The 15,699-nt window shown below is 38.6% G+C and overlaps 1 protein-coding gene across 3 annotated transcripts in view; it reads right to left on the reverse strand.

Annotated features, from left to right (window-relative positions):
- The window catches only part of b3glcta (beta 3-glucosyltransferase a), a 114,497-nt gene that overhangs the window by 74,866 nt on the left and 23,932 nt on the right, over positions 1-15,699 (reverse strand). Inside the window, exon 1 of one of the 3 annotated variants that reach the window (XM_051863085.1) lies at positions 14,341-14,361. The exons of the other annotated variants lie outside the window; for them this stretch is intronic. Coding sequence (XP_051719045.1) covers positions 14,341-14,346 — 6 coding nt within the window. The 5' untranslated portion in view covers positions 14,347-14,361. Of the gene's footprint in view, positions 1-14,340; positions 14,362-15,699 lie in introns of those variants that run through there. 3 annotated transcript variants of the gene reach the window in all.

Here is a 15,699-nt window from a genome sequence, read left to right on the forward strand (position 1 = left end):
AAAGGCCTTTGAGACGTTAAATTGCGAAGATCTTGAGATTTTGCTGAAGGGTGTGTCCGTGGCGGACTGACAAAGCTCGATGTTTCGCCATGAAGCAGGAAGTTGTTGTAACTCAGGAATGTAGTGTCCGATCTGCCCCAAACTTCACGTTTTATTTAGTCCTGGCCTGAAGACATCTACATACCAGTATTCAGTTACAGTCATAGCGCCACCTGTGGGTAACAGGAAATGTCATGTTTTACACTGTGATTAACTCCTCGTAGAGATTTAACCAGTTGAAAATCATATTTGGTCAGTATAAACTTAAGGCCTTAGCGATGATGTTAAATTGCGTAGATCTAGAGTTTTCACTGAAGGGCGTGTCCGTGGCGGCCTGACAAAGTCTGATGTTTCGCCATGAAAGAGGAAGTAACTCAGTTGTAACTCAGGCATACAGTGTCCGATCTGCTCCAAACTTCACATGTGTGATAACAGTCCTGTCCTGAAGACATCTACTTGGCAATATTCAGTAAGTGCCACCTGCTGGCAGCAGGAACTGTGGAGCATCAAAATGACTTTGCCATATTTCTCCTCCATTTATCCACTTGAATATCGCCCACTGTTCACTGTTTTCCTAAGGCCACCGAGTGGCGGTAAGCCCGGGTGCGAGGGCCCTTTCATTGCTGCTTGCAGCTTTAATTATACATATATATATTTTCTGTTGTTTCTGTTTATAATTCCGAATGTATGTAATACAAACTACCATCAACCACAGATTAAAGAATATCTCAAGTTTCCCCAATGGTAATTACAACATCGTGGTTTCATTCATGTATGCTAATCTCCTAAATACGATCATTCCGACATGAAGCCAGAATAAGTCTCCCTGTATGCATAAATCTGCTGTTCAATTAAATTTCTAAAAGAACAACAAAATGTGGAGAGGACCGCTGGGTTATTTGAACTAATAAATCATGATTCACCATGTCATTAGTTCCCAGCAAATTGTGTGGTTTCAGTGCCCGGAGCTGATGCTGTTCTAACCCTGAGCGCTCAGCTCAATTAGGGAATTAGGAAGCTCATTCTGCCACCAGAGCTGTCAGCGGTACCAGCCGACTGTGGAGGAAAGAGCGAATCGATCACACTTCCTGTTGCAAACTTTGAACAAGCCCTCCCCGCTCAAACCAAATCTCACGTCCTTAGGGACACGAGGAGAGAAGCGAGCAAATTCGAGCAATATTCGATGCTCTCCCTAGTCATACTGTGGTATATTAGAGGATAACGAGGAAAAAAGGAGATGGCTTTTGATTTATTGCTACCACTCTGCTAACAATTACTCTAGTCCTGAGCTCCAAGCAGCACTTGGAGAGCACAGTTTAAACAAGTCATATATCTTTACACAAGGCAGAGCGTGGCACATCATTACAGTGAGAGGGAGAGGCTGAATCATCATGGCACGGTTAGAGGTTCAATCCACGGCAACCCGAAGAGGAGAAAAACATTGATTCTGAAACCCCAAAGGACCAGGAAACTCGAAGACAGGGACTCGCTGAGACGGAAGAGCCACCTCCAGTTGTATCATTGCCCCTGAACCAAATATACAATGGAAGTGTGCAGCTAAAAAAGTGCTGTGGTTACTGAGATCTGGTGACAGTCCAATCACACACCATCTGATGTATATTAGGCATGGCGAGCTCTAATTTGATGGCTGACTTAATGCAACTTCCAGGTGTACAAAACCATTCAGCGGTTTGGGGTAACACATTTATTCAGCAATAATTAATTAAAGTAAATCAAAACAATATGTAATATAGTGCATATATTTAGCAAAATGCTTTTGTGTAGAGTTATTTTTTCTAGCTAACTAATGAGTTTATGGACACTGAATAGCTTTTATTAAGGTAAACGTAAGGTTAAGTGTATAGCCTACAAGCTGTTTTAATTAAGTCTTTCCCCAGTTGAAACACTGACTGAGCGATTACATGAAACAGGAGTTATTTTGGTAAGTTGTAATGTATCTTTAAACCTACCTCCTGGTGTTCACCCATGTTTATTTCATGCTGTAACTAGTAGTAGAGAGGTCAGCGCTGCCGCTTAAACTGAGGCGGCTACATTTACCTGCTATGCCATATTAAATAGCGCCAAAATGACATTTATTGTCTGAATTTTGTAATTAAAATTGACAGAATTTTAAAGATGAGATTTTGCTTCATATTAAAAGTATCAAAGCACAAAGCTTTTTATGATTAACGGATGGCAAACACAAGTTTTGTTCACGCATCAACAGAAAACAGCACAGACTAAAAGATTTCAGATTTAAGAAGTTAAATTATGATTAAACAAAATTATAGAGATGTCTCTGAGGATCACAAGACTTTTGCAGTGTCAAGTTGTGGAAAAACAGTTTTTGCATTGCCATAATGATTCTAACATTAAGAAAGTGTGGATGAACTTTATTTTTAACGCAGTTCAATGCAGGCTTTTCAGAGAGACTGAAAATAAAAGATGACGCAGTGCAGACTATATTTGATACGACAACAATGTCGCAACACACAATTGTGAGTACGATACCATGTGTCACTATTGGTTTGTCTGATACAGATCGTTTGATATTTACTGAGTATTTATACTGTAGAGTCATGGTCAAACTGTGAATAGTTGTGACGGTTGTTTTTTGCTGCTCTTTCCTTTGCTTCTACATTTATGGAGTTAATGTGGAGGATTCTCATAAACAGAAGAAAGCACGTAGAGAATGCGCAACAGAATGGCGTTGTATCAGCAGCTGCTGCAGTTCGTAACTTTTTTCTGTTCAAAATGAACAAAATTTATATAATGAACGAGTACATCATGAATCCATTTTCCAAACCGTATTTTTGTCTTATCCTGAATCACTACGGTACGCCTATTATAAGTGTTTATATTCAGACTTTTTTTTTTTTTTTTTTGCTACAACATGGGATTAATCAATGCATGCTGATGAACACAGTACCTACATGACTCATCATAGACATACCTGTAAACAGAGAGAAGCAGCTCCGGCTACAGTTCTATTTATTAACCGCTAGAGAGCGAACGTACACATGCATAGCACACTGATGATGAAGCGTGCCAGTCAGGAAATTTAGGAATTAAGCTATATTAAAATGAAAAGGTCAATAGCTGAATACTTTAAAAAGCAAAGTTTGGAGGTCAAGGATGCTGGTAGAAAGGACGAGCCAACGAGCCAGCATACAGACGCAACTGATGACGAGAGGACAGGTGCGGACAGGGAGGAACCGAGTGAGCAAAGGAAAAAGAAAAGGCACAACTTCCAGCAGCAATGGCTTAGACCAGTGGTCGCCAACCCATCGATCGTGATAGATCTTTATCACTGTTCCAGTAGCTCCCGAAAATAGCAGAAATATGAGTATAAAAATACATTACATTCCTCCAGTGTCTGTACTGTATTTTTTTGTATTTATTTTTCTGTTATTTTCGGGAGCTACTGGGACAGAGAAAATTCTGTAGCAGGCAGAGCAGCTCACTGTTCATGATGCTCGAAATATAGGAAGAAAATATAGATATTGAATTGGGGGTGAGGGCTTATATGAATGTATCTCTGAAGGGAACTTGCTGTATTCAGAAAAGTTTCGATGACAGTGGCATTTTATTTTCGTCTTACCTCCGAATAAAGTAGCTATTTATAAGCGCAGTGCTGCTTTGTTTACAGCGGTAACCAAGGAAACACTGAATCACTGTTCTTCCATAAGCTGTCAGAGAGTGAATTTGCGTCGCATTCCTCCTGTCTACTTTTGTTTCATGTTTTTTTTTTTTTTTGCATGTGTGTGTGTAGCATATAATTTCACAAAGATAAAGTCCGACCGTTCTGTTTTTGACCGACAGTTTTTTGATTTGATAGTTAAAAGACTAAAACATTTTTGCCAACATGAAGTCTCATGTCACTGTCAGTCTTTTTATATCAGTGCAAAACTAGTGTATGCAGATTAAGACAACTATTCATCAGCATGCATTGATTAATCCCATGTTTTAGCAAAAAACAAAAAACAAACAAAAAAAAAAAAAACGACCAAATCATGTGCTGGTGCGACCAACTGAGAAAGTTGGAAGCACCAGTGCAACCAGTGGAAAAGTTAGTCTGGAGCCCTGCTTTGTCAATTATAACTGTGGTAACTTCAAGTACTTAAACGTTAGTTGCCACAACCAAGACTTAAAGCATATGTAATAAGCATAAATGTTTCACATTGTCAAATGTTTCAACTATATACAGTATCTCACAGAAGTGAGTACACCCCTCACATTTTTGTAAATATTTTATTATATCTTTTCATGTGACAACACTGAAGAAATGACACTTTGCTACAATGTAAAGTAGTGAGTGTACAGCTTGTATAACAGTGTAAATTTGCTGTCGCCTCAAAATAACTCAACACACAGCCATTAATGTCTAAACCGCTGGCCACAAAAGTAAGTACACCCCTAAGTGAAAATGTTCAAACTGGGTCCAAAGTGTCAATATTTTGTGTGGCCACCATTATTTTCCAGCACTGCCTTAACCCTCTTGGGCATGGAGTTCACCAGAGCTTCACAGGTTTCCACTGGAGTCCTCTTCCACTCCTCCATGACGACATAACAGAGCTGGTGGATGTTAGAGACCTTGAGCTCCTCCACCTTCCGTTTGAGGATGCCCCACAGATGCTCAATAGGGTTTAGGTACCCTCAGCTTCTTTAGCAAGGCAGTGGTTGTCTTGGAGGTGTGTTTGGGGTCGTTATCATGTTGGAATACTGCCCTGCAGCCCAGTCTCCAAAGGGAGGGATCATGCTCTGCTTCAGTATGTCAAAGTATATGTTGGCATTCATGGTTCCCTCAATGAACTGCTGCTCCCCATTGCCGGCAGCACTCATGCAGCCCTAGACCATGACACTCCCACCACCATGCTTGACTGTAGGCAAGACACACTTGTCTTTGTACTCCTCACCTGGTTGCCGCCACACACGCTTGACACCATCTGAACCAAATGAGTTTATCTTGGTCTCATCAGACCACAGGACATGGTTCCAGTAATCCATGTCCTTATTCTGCTTGTCTTCAGCAAACTGTTTGCGGGCTTTCTTGTGCATCATCTTTAGAAGAGGCTTCCTTCTGGGACGACAGCCATGTAGACCAATTTTTTTGCAGTGTTTGGCGTATGGTCTGAGCACTGACAGGCTGACCCCCCACCCCTTCAACCTTTGCAGCAATGCTGGCAGCACTCATACGTCTATTTCCCAACACAACCTCTGGATATGACGCTGAGCACGTGCACTCAACTTCTTTGGTTGACCATGGCGAGGCCTGTTCTGAGTGGGACCTGTCCTGTTAAACCGCTGTATGGTCTTGGCCACCGTGCTGCAGCTCAGTTTCAGGTTCTTGGCAATCTTCTTATAGCCTACGCCATCTTTATGTAGAGCAACAATTCTTTTTTTCAGATCCTCAGAGAGTTCTTTGCCATGAGGTGCCATGTTGAACTTCCAGTGACCAGTATGAGAGAGTGAGAGCGATAACACCAAATTTAACACACCTGCTCCCCATTCACACCTGAGACCTTGTAACACTAACGAGTCACATGACACCGGGGGAGAGAAAATAGCTAATTGGGCCCAATTTGGACATTTTCACTTAAGGGTGTACTCACTTTTGTGGCCAGTGGTTTAGACACTGTTATACAAGCTGTACACTCACTACTTTACATTGTAGCAAAGTGTCATTTCTTCAGTGTTGTCGCATAAAAAGATATAATAAAATATTTACATAAATGTGAGGGGTGTACTCACTTCTGTGAGATACTGTAAGTTTTCAAGATATAATGGCGGACCATTGAAAATTATTTTAATATGCAAAACTGTTGGTCAATCATAGCAGTGGGCATTCACTTCCAAGTCTTGAATGTGGCACGCCTATCAAAACAGTGTTTCAAAGAGAGGGTGAAAAAGAGAATAGAAAATAACCTATTACATCTAAATTAGGATGTTTTTTGATGTAAAAATCTTGATAACATTATAAGTGGACCTCAGAGAACATTATAAAATAAAAAATGCAGTTCATGACCTATTTAAATAAGTGGGTTCTTGCCAGAAAAATTGCTTTCTTTCTCACAAAATTACATATTTTCAAAATCGACTAGTCAGTGGGCTGTCTGAATGACTAGTTGGTCAGAAAGCCCCATATAATTAGGCCGGCTTATTCATTATAGGCTTTTATTAATTATAAGTCCTCACAAAAAAAAAAAAAAAAAAGACCTAGAGACCATGCATAATAATAAGAACTCTGTTCACACCAGGCGACATGAAATCCGACAGTATTGTCTTGAAATGTATTGTTGGCTGGTGAATTTGTAACAAAAAACCTAAAGTGCTGCTTCGATGGCTGTAGAGGTGGTGGTTTAATGGGTATGAATTTAGTCATGCAACTTCTTTGAGAGGGTTAACTGACTGTCAGCATGCTAAAAGCCTTTTTTAGGTTGCGTGTCTAAATTCAACCCCCATAGAGAACCACCACTAAAAAAAAAATAACATCCCAATTTCCTCTTTTCGTATATTCATTTAAAATGAAAGTATGTCATGAGGCATGTCACCACTGATCAAACTGTGCACATCTTCTGCCCCCCCACCACAGACATAGATCACCTTATATTGTGCCACACAGCTCCTATATCCACAGAGAAAGTTCTGATTTACACGCATGCTTTCCATTTCCATCATATAACCAACAGGGGACTGATATAAATCTGTTTGAAGAAAGTGGATAACAGGATGCCAGGCAAAACGTCTGCATGGTTAGTCAGATTTTTGATCTGATTTCAATGAGAGGAAAATTTATGCATGGGGAGAAAGGACCACATCAGAACTGATTTAAATCAGTGCCAGGGGTGGGTAGAAGGCACTGACTTAATTAGGCTCTGTGGTTTATCATCAAGCTCAAGGGTTTTTCCTCGCCACACACTTTCTGAAGCAGACTAAACAGGAGAAAATGGGGCATTTCAACAGTTGTCGTCTTGATAACAGTTTAAATACAATCAAGTGGAGGTGGTTGTATCATGCTACTTGTGGATTATACACAACCCTGACCTTGAACACATTAAAATTACACTACAGTCATGCTCTTCCACTTCTATCTCTAAAACCCCCAAAAAGCAGTGTGTTTTTGTGGGTGTGAATTATTTATTCTATCCCAAGTCTACTTCAGGGCTGGAAAATTATAACGTTTACATTCCCACTTTATCATCTACTAGCAATCTCTCTATTTTTTTTACACTCACATAAATGGGGACTTTTAATTGTCTAATAATTGTTTATTAATTAATTTAATTAATTATCAGCCAATTTCAAATTTAAAGATGTTTTCTTTTGGGGCTAGGCTTCAGTTATAATTAGTTATGAAAAGTGCTGTTCCTTCCCAGCGTTGTAAACTTTAAGAACCTCAGATACTTTGATCTCCTGAGATACAGACAATACAGACACATACTGGGAAATTCTCTACGCCCCACAGAGTGAAGATGCGGGAAAGCTTCTTTCCCTCCTGTCCTTCCTTCACATTTGTCCCACTTCTCTTCCCTTCACTCAGTATTATTATATTAAAAATATAATGTTGTCAATTCAAGTGAATTAACAGTCATGTTCGGTATCATTTGAAATGTGACTGGTACAGTGGTGTCATGTCCAGAGAAATGGACTACAAGTTAGAGAGTTTAGAGATATTTTGTGTGCCCTTTCCTATGCAGGGTCTTCAATGCATATTACCTTATGTCCCCAAAAAGGTAAAACTACCCCTGGGATCTTGATTAATGAAAATTCCAATTGATAGTTCATGCCTCCATTTGAAGGATGTTTTGTCTTGGGCTGGGTATTTAAAAAAAATGTTGCAAAAAGGCTCAAGGCCATTCTGTAACCAGATCAGCTCGTAATGTTTAGTGTCTTACACTCAGCATCATGTCAGGAAAGCATCTTTTACTCTTTATTTCTGAGCATTTTATGTTTTGTATTGATTGCCTTCAAATTTATTTTGTAATTGGCATTATACATTTCCCTGACTAATAATAAATTGTTACATTTGATTTTATTCTGACCTACACTGAAATTATTGACTCTACGTTGTATACATGTTTCCGCAAATCTGTGTCCATGGTTAAGTGCATACTAGACCTCAGATTAGATGAAGCATGGATCACATCAGGTAGGATTTCTGACTAACTGCTTGACTTTAGTTAAGTTGTTATGCAGTTACATTCACTATTGCATTCACTACATCACTATTACAAAAATACTATTAAAATAATAGCAAGCATGGAGCAGCATATTGCATGGTACTAGCCATAACCTTGAGTTATTGTCTCAGCTTTATTCAAGTTGCTGTATAGTTAAATTATTAACTATAGGGGGCCAGACAATGCTATTGAGGTGCTAGCAAGCATGAGCTGGCATTACTTCATTCTAACCATAACCTCTGATTATTGTTTGAGTTTTAACTAAGTTGTTATATAGGCAACTATAGGGGACTAAAAGTAAATACTATTTAAATAATGGCAAGCATGGGTGGCTTATTAAATAGTTATAAAATCTTTAAATATAAAACGTTAAAAATCATTTTTGTTAACTGAAATGCTGAAAAGCTGAAGTAATATATTAATATTAAGTCAAGTCACGTCATCTTCATTTATATAGCGCTTTTCACAATACATATTGTTTCAAAGCAGCTTCACAGTGACAATAGGAAAATTCTTATCCAGCTAAAGTTGGTTTTTGATTGAATCACTTCAGTTGTAAAAATTGTTAATTATTACTTTAGGGGCCACTTAAATGACACCTTTCCTACTGAAAAAAAACCCCTGAATACCTTTAATGCATTCTTGCTGCTCATATTAGATGAACAAGTAAAAAAAAAAAAAAAAACCCTGAAATTTAAAGTTAAATTAAAGCTAATATAAATTGAAATATTTAAAAATAAAAATTACAAAAGCACTAAAACAACTAAAATTAAAATGTAACTAACTGAAAATCTATTATATTTATATACTTATCTACTCTATTAGTATATACATACTACAATAACAATTCCCTCCCCAATAAAACCTAACCATTCTGACAACTACAAACTCCTGAATAACATTGCATTTCAATAATTAAATTATTTTTAATTAAAAAACAACAACACATTTTTTTTTTTACCAATAAGGACGTCCCTAAAAAGAACCCTAAAGCCCAAAGTATAGTACACTTTTTACGCATATGCGAGAGTCAGCGTACAGTGTGCGTGATACAAACTTCGTCATCAGAAGAGAACGTGCCTACTGCATATGCACCGCCGGATTGGCCCTGTCCCAAATGGCACCCTAAACCCTCATGGTCTTCTTCTGAGTCCGCACTTTCACGACGTAATGCCACTTTGACTGCTGGGTAAAGTCCTCTGCGTCGCTCACAGTCTTGCGGGCTCAGCAGAAGTGCGCGTCGAGGGCGCATAGCAGCCGCAAAGGGGGCGCTCACGAGCACCCTTCTTTAAGCTTAAATGACGAATGGGACACCCTACGGTCAAGACCGAAAGTGCAAATGAAGTGTGCCATTTGGGACAGGGCCATTGTTGTAACTGCGCGTACTTGTACACATGCGCATTTAAAAAAATTTTTTGCAGTAATTAGTTTATCCACAAGGTGACAACCGTGCGCTGGGGATCTCGATTCTCAAGGTAGTCAAAGAAAAACTGCATAAACAGAAATAAACAGAACACATGCAAGCTACAGCGACAACGGAGGCCTACTTAGACGAGAGATTGTGCGAAGAGGTTACACACCACAAGATAATCAGGCTGATTTTGAGTCGATTTCTCCCCTTCTGACAATCCTAGGTATGTCCCTATTATCTTGATGGTTCTACAGATTATCTTATCAGGTTTTCCTGTGGTGTGAAGATTATCACGTGAAACGAAACAATATCCAATCAGAAAGTGAGCTGAAGACAGAAGCATAACAAACTCAGTCAGGGTGCAGCACAAAGTAAAGACCATGTTCCCGCCGTCTCCACGACTTCACCCAAACCCTTTTCTTTTTTTTTTCCATTAATTTTCTGCCAAAATCATTCCAAACATTATCAAGCATCAATTTCTTCCTGCCTATCGTCTGCCATGTTTATTCTCAAAAGTCTCAAAAGATTTTATGTTCACAGTCGTGACTCTGGTTGAAAATCTGCTCACTAGAGGAGCAAAACGGTTAAATCTAGGATTTTTTGTCCTCATGTTTGAGGTCTCTCACAAATCTTTTAGTGTGTACCCAGCATTAGAGAAAGTACCCTCATTTGTACAACTCTAGCATCAAATAATACGAATATTTTTACATGGGTTGTAACTCGTGGCAAGAGATTGCTCAAAACTGTGCATGTGTCGAACACCTGTATATGCGTTCAAATGAAGTATACTTTCCAAGGCTGTGCGTTCGACTGTGCGCATACATTAGCGTAAGTGTAAAAAACTAAGTATACCCAGGGCTTAAGGAAGGTTTGTTCTTTGGAGGACACCTCCGAACACAAAAGGCTCGGAAATTATTGTCAACAGACAAAAGTGAAAAAGAATGAAGGACAATCCAAGAAGAACTCAACCCACCAACATGTGGTACACAGGGGATATCAGAGACAAAAACAATGCATCCAGAAGAGAATGGCTGCATGTGGGCAGTGCTAAGAATATCAAATAAACAGCACAAGACACATGTGGGACTCATAAAATCTTCTTTCTTGCTTCACAAGGTCATACGAGAATATAATAAATTCTACACACTGTGGCATCTCAGGGCTGCCAGAGCCCCTTTCGCCACTAGTACAACTGTCAAAGAACCAATTACTATTCAATGGCCGGTGGCAGAGAGAGAATTAACTTCCCATCCTGTCCCATATATATCCTTTGGTTTAAGGAATTGTTGTCGCAAAGCTCATTGGAGGAGTCAGTTTGCCCCTGATCTGAGGAACGAGTCTAATGATAATCCCTCATGATAGCCGTTTCTCATCCTCCTGCAGGAAACCATGTAAGCCAAGAAAAGTGCTGTTCCTTCACCATTCCTAATGCTACTAAGTACATCAAAAACTCTCTTCTGCAGGATTTTGTGAGCTCATCAGAAAGGACAGTTCGGCACAGATGGCGAGGCCTAGAACTGCCAGTCCAAGCATGCAGAGATTGCAAGCAGCAGCAAGTAGCTTGAGTGACATTTGCCAGGTGGCTCTCGATATCCTTCAGCAAAACTAGCACTGACAGGACTGAACCTGTTTGAAGAGGTAAAAATGAATCACCAGTCGTTTCACATGGGCAAAGCTGCTCGAAATTACACGGCCGAACTTAATTGGAGTTGGTTTTAATGTGTGTGCTCACCTTCCAAGAGCAATTCAATCAAGGAAATTTTCAGAAACATCCTTGATTGTACCCGCCTTTCATTTTTTCCATACACAGGCCAAGGTTGGTTTGCTCTCTCAGTTTTCATGATATATGGAAGAGTATTCCAGCACACACCGTGACCCGTTGAGTCTCATTTGCCCTCTGTTCCCCGAGCCATTGAGATTCCGAGTCCAGCGCCTCTCCTCGAGCTGCATGACCAATGTGGCCAGTTATTGAGAAAAAGGTTGACAGCAAAGGTCATGCAAGATTGAAAAGCTGAAGATGAAAACTGCAGCTTATATCTTTTATGAGGTGTTGGATGTGTTGTAAATCACATGACTTGCAGGTTGTGGATTCTTCTCCATATTTCAAGCCAAACTGTAATCCCTGACCTGTATCCAAGAGCAAGGATAAGTGTACAGCCCAACAACATAATTTGCATGCAACAACTCTCCTGCACAAACATGGTGTCACGTGCACCGCATAGGCCTCTGTGACCTTGTTAGTAAATAAATGAAAATGTATTTACTATGTATTTCAAGTCTTTTGTATTTAAATGTATTTAAGGTCTCCCAACAGTTATTGTTCTTTATGGGATAGTTTACCAAAAAATAATGTTCTTTAATTTGCAGAACACAAAAGACATCATTCTGAAAAATACAATAATACAACAAGAACAGTTTTTTGTGATTTTGTCCTTATAATGAAAGTTTACAAATGTATACAACACTGGTCCCCACTGACTTCTACTGTATGGACAAAAAAGATTAAATATCTAATTCCTAATAATTATCTAATTTCTGATATTATGGTGAAAACTTCCATAAAGTAACCTGATTTTGAAAAGCACTTTACCTGTAACCAGGGGCGTCGTAAGTGGGGTGAAAAGGGTGACAGAGTGCATAGGGCCCTGGCGTGTGAGGGGCCCTCAACGATCCTGAAATTATTATAATTATTATTATACAATTGTGCGCATATACACTGTGTCTGTGCTATTTCTCTGTTCGCAAGCTTTGGCACACATCTGTGTAGGCGCCTCCCACAAGCACAGCATGCACGCAATTGGCATGATTTAATTGGTTGTCTAGGAACGTTGCAAAGCGCTAAATGGCTGTGAGGGAGAGTGGATGCGCCGGACTCCGGAGTGTGGTGATCTTCGAATCGCGCCGCCGCCATTCAAGTGAAGTTCAGGCAAAATGTAAACAGTAAGGGAAAACAATTCCTCATAAATTTCTTTCCAAAGAGACCAAGTGAGAACCTATATTGTTTGAGCGAGGCGACGGCGACCTATATGCCGCTGCTTACGTTGTGTAAATAGATGCTTGCTGAACGGGAGTCTGCATTTTCCTACAATGAGAAACAACTTGTTTGTAAGCCTGTATTAAACACTCTTATCGTACTCTAAACACCGAAGTAACACAAAAAGTGTGTGACAAATCTTTAGAGATAAATTGTAAATATGGAAAACAATATGTAAACGATGTTTGTGTGGATCTTACATTAAAATATTAATATGAGCAAACTTGGTCATATAATTTTAAGATAGTGTGATGATAAACTAAAAAAATGTATATCAAAAACAATTAAAAACATACACTCACAAAATTCATCACAAGATCCAGGCATCTATTGTTTACAAATCCAACACACTTTTAACATTTTACAGAAATGACAAAAATTATTTAAAATATATATATAAAATCGGCCATCTCAGTACAGTCATGAAAGATTAAAGTAATATCACAAGTGCCATTATTTCTACCATCTATACTATTCAGCAACTTCTCTTAAACTATACACATGTTATGATAGTATAAATATCAGACATATAGCTAATATATGGCTCGGGATAATTTCAATCCTGTGTTCATCATGCTTGTAGAGGTACTAAACTTTTAAATACTTTAGAAAGATTGTAATGTTTTGGAACACAAGACACAATGTCTGTTAATAAAACACATTCATTAGTCATTTTTATGTCTGGGTGCTAAATTTATAGCACAATTCAAACACAAGAGTGTTACATGATATATAGTACAACTGTTTTACTATCAGTGAGTGCTCTGTGTATAATTGTGCACTATTATTTAAAAAAAGTGTGACATAAAATAAAAATATAATATATATATATATATATTTTAAGGGGCCCCCACACACTGTCTTTGCGTAGGGCCCCGGAATCGGTGCTACACCCCTGCCTGTTAATAGGATAATTAAAATCTCTTAACTCCTTGCAAGAATCTATACAAGACAGCAGTTTCTCTTTTAGCCCGACTTCTCATATTCTTGTACAACACATTAACATTGCAACAGTGCCACTGTGATGACATGCCAAATCTGAAATCTGAATCTCATACTGCTATAACGCGATCATCAATCATTTATCAGGGAAAGTCAGTAGCTGCACTTGGAACCCCAACAAGCTTTAAGATGCAACTTTTCTGTTGCAGGCACTTAAATTCAGACCAAAAAAACAACTATGTGGTGCTAAATGTCACAGTTATTTAACAAATGTTTATAATAATATAGTGATTATTATTGTAATGATTCTGTTACTTATTCGTTAAACAAATGTGACAATTTTTCTGTAATAAATATAAATATATTTCCTATGTTAAAGCTGCAGTCTGTAAGTTTTGCCTCTTTGTCGCCATCTCTGTTTGAAACCTGCAATTGCAGTCGTTTGCAGAATTATCATCTTTACGTGGGTTGTGCATCGACACGGCTCCTCAGCGCAGATGAATCTAATGTTTGCTGTCAGTCAACACACCGGTGTGGATACTGTACTTCAGAATCACAGATTCATAACATAAGAACATTCAGAACAAGAACATAAGAATTTTCACCGGAGAATGTCATCTGAACAAATAAGTAACATGTCTGCCACTTTTGTTCTGACCAAAAAAAACATTGCGTTGCCAATGGTGATTAAATCTAACGATCAGTCATTAATTACTCAGTCATTAATTACTCACCCTCATGTTGTTCCACACCTGTAAGACCTTCATTCATCTTCAGAACACAAATTATGATATTTTTGATAAAATCCAATTACTCGTGAGGCCTGCATTGAGAGCAAGTTAACTTAGACTTTCAAATGTCCAGACAGGTACTAAAAACATATTTAAAACAGTTCATGTGACTACAGTGGTTCAACCTTAATGTTATGAAGCGACGCACGGCATCTGGTGTGTGAGGTCTGAATGCACTCTGACGCCGGAAGTGATCTCTCGCATTCATTGACATATACACGCGAGACATCACTTCCGTCATCAGAGCGCGTTTTTTAGACCTCACCAACCGGATGCTCAAGGCAGTTGGACATAGTGGTGTATTAGAGGTAAAAAAATGATATAAATACTGTTCGGTTTCTCGCACAAACCGATCGTTTCGTGTCTTAGGACATCAATGTGTCGTCACGAGCCGCAGGGTTTAATTTGGATTTGTCTGTGTCATGTTTTTTTGACTCTCATAGATTGAGTTCCCATTGACATGCATTATACGACTGACAGACCGCAACGGTTGGAGTTAAAAATCATCATTTGTGTTCTACTGAAGAAACAAAGTCACCTACATCTTGGATGCACCTGGGGGTAAGCAGATAAACATCAAATTTTCATTTTTGGGTGAACTATCCCTTTAAGCTCACAACATGTTTTATTAAAAATTCTTGTTTATTTTAAAGAACCTTTTTAAAGAATTGACATTTTTTTTATTTGAAGTCAATCACAAAAAAAAAACAAAAAAAACAACACCACTAAAATCAAGCAACAAGGCATTCAATTTGATCAGTTATATATTCTAATTCATAAACGGTGTTTTGTTTTTCTCTCTCCTCTGCGCTTCCGCGTTCATCATTGTGTCATGCGTCCAGTCAGAGTTCACTCTTTCGCCATAAATCGTTGCGTATGGCCGTCTATCGGAAGCTAGTTATTTTAGTTTTTAAAGTTTTAAATCTTTTTCTTACACAAATGCATCGCTTATTAACACCCCGGAGCCGTGTGGATATCTTTTATTATGGATGGTTGCACTTTTTTGGCCTTTAAAATGTCATACTCTATTTACTGTCATTATAAAGCTTGGAAGAGCCATGACATTATTTAATACCAAAAATATTAATATAACTCCGATTGTACTAGTCTGAGGATACACTTAGGATAGCTTGATGGTCAGTAAATCATGGGGTAATTTTTATTTTTGGGTGAACCAACCCTTTAAGGCTCTGAAAATAAGTTATTAATCATTTTATAAAGATTAACTTAAAGTGACAACCATCAGTTAATATTTAAAGTCTGTTTATGAAGTATTTACATAGACGTTTAATTTGGATGAGC

The sequence above is a fragment of the Ctenopharyngodon idella genome, chromosome 15 (genome assembly GCF_019924925.1).
Source record: "Ctenopharyngodon idella isolate HZGC_01 chromosome 15, HZGC01, whole genome shotgun sequence".
NCBI classification, from domain to species: domain Eukaryota; kingdom Metazoa; phylum Chordata; class Actinopteri; order Cypriniformes; family Xenocyprididae; genus Ctenopharyngodon; species Ctenopharyngodon idella.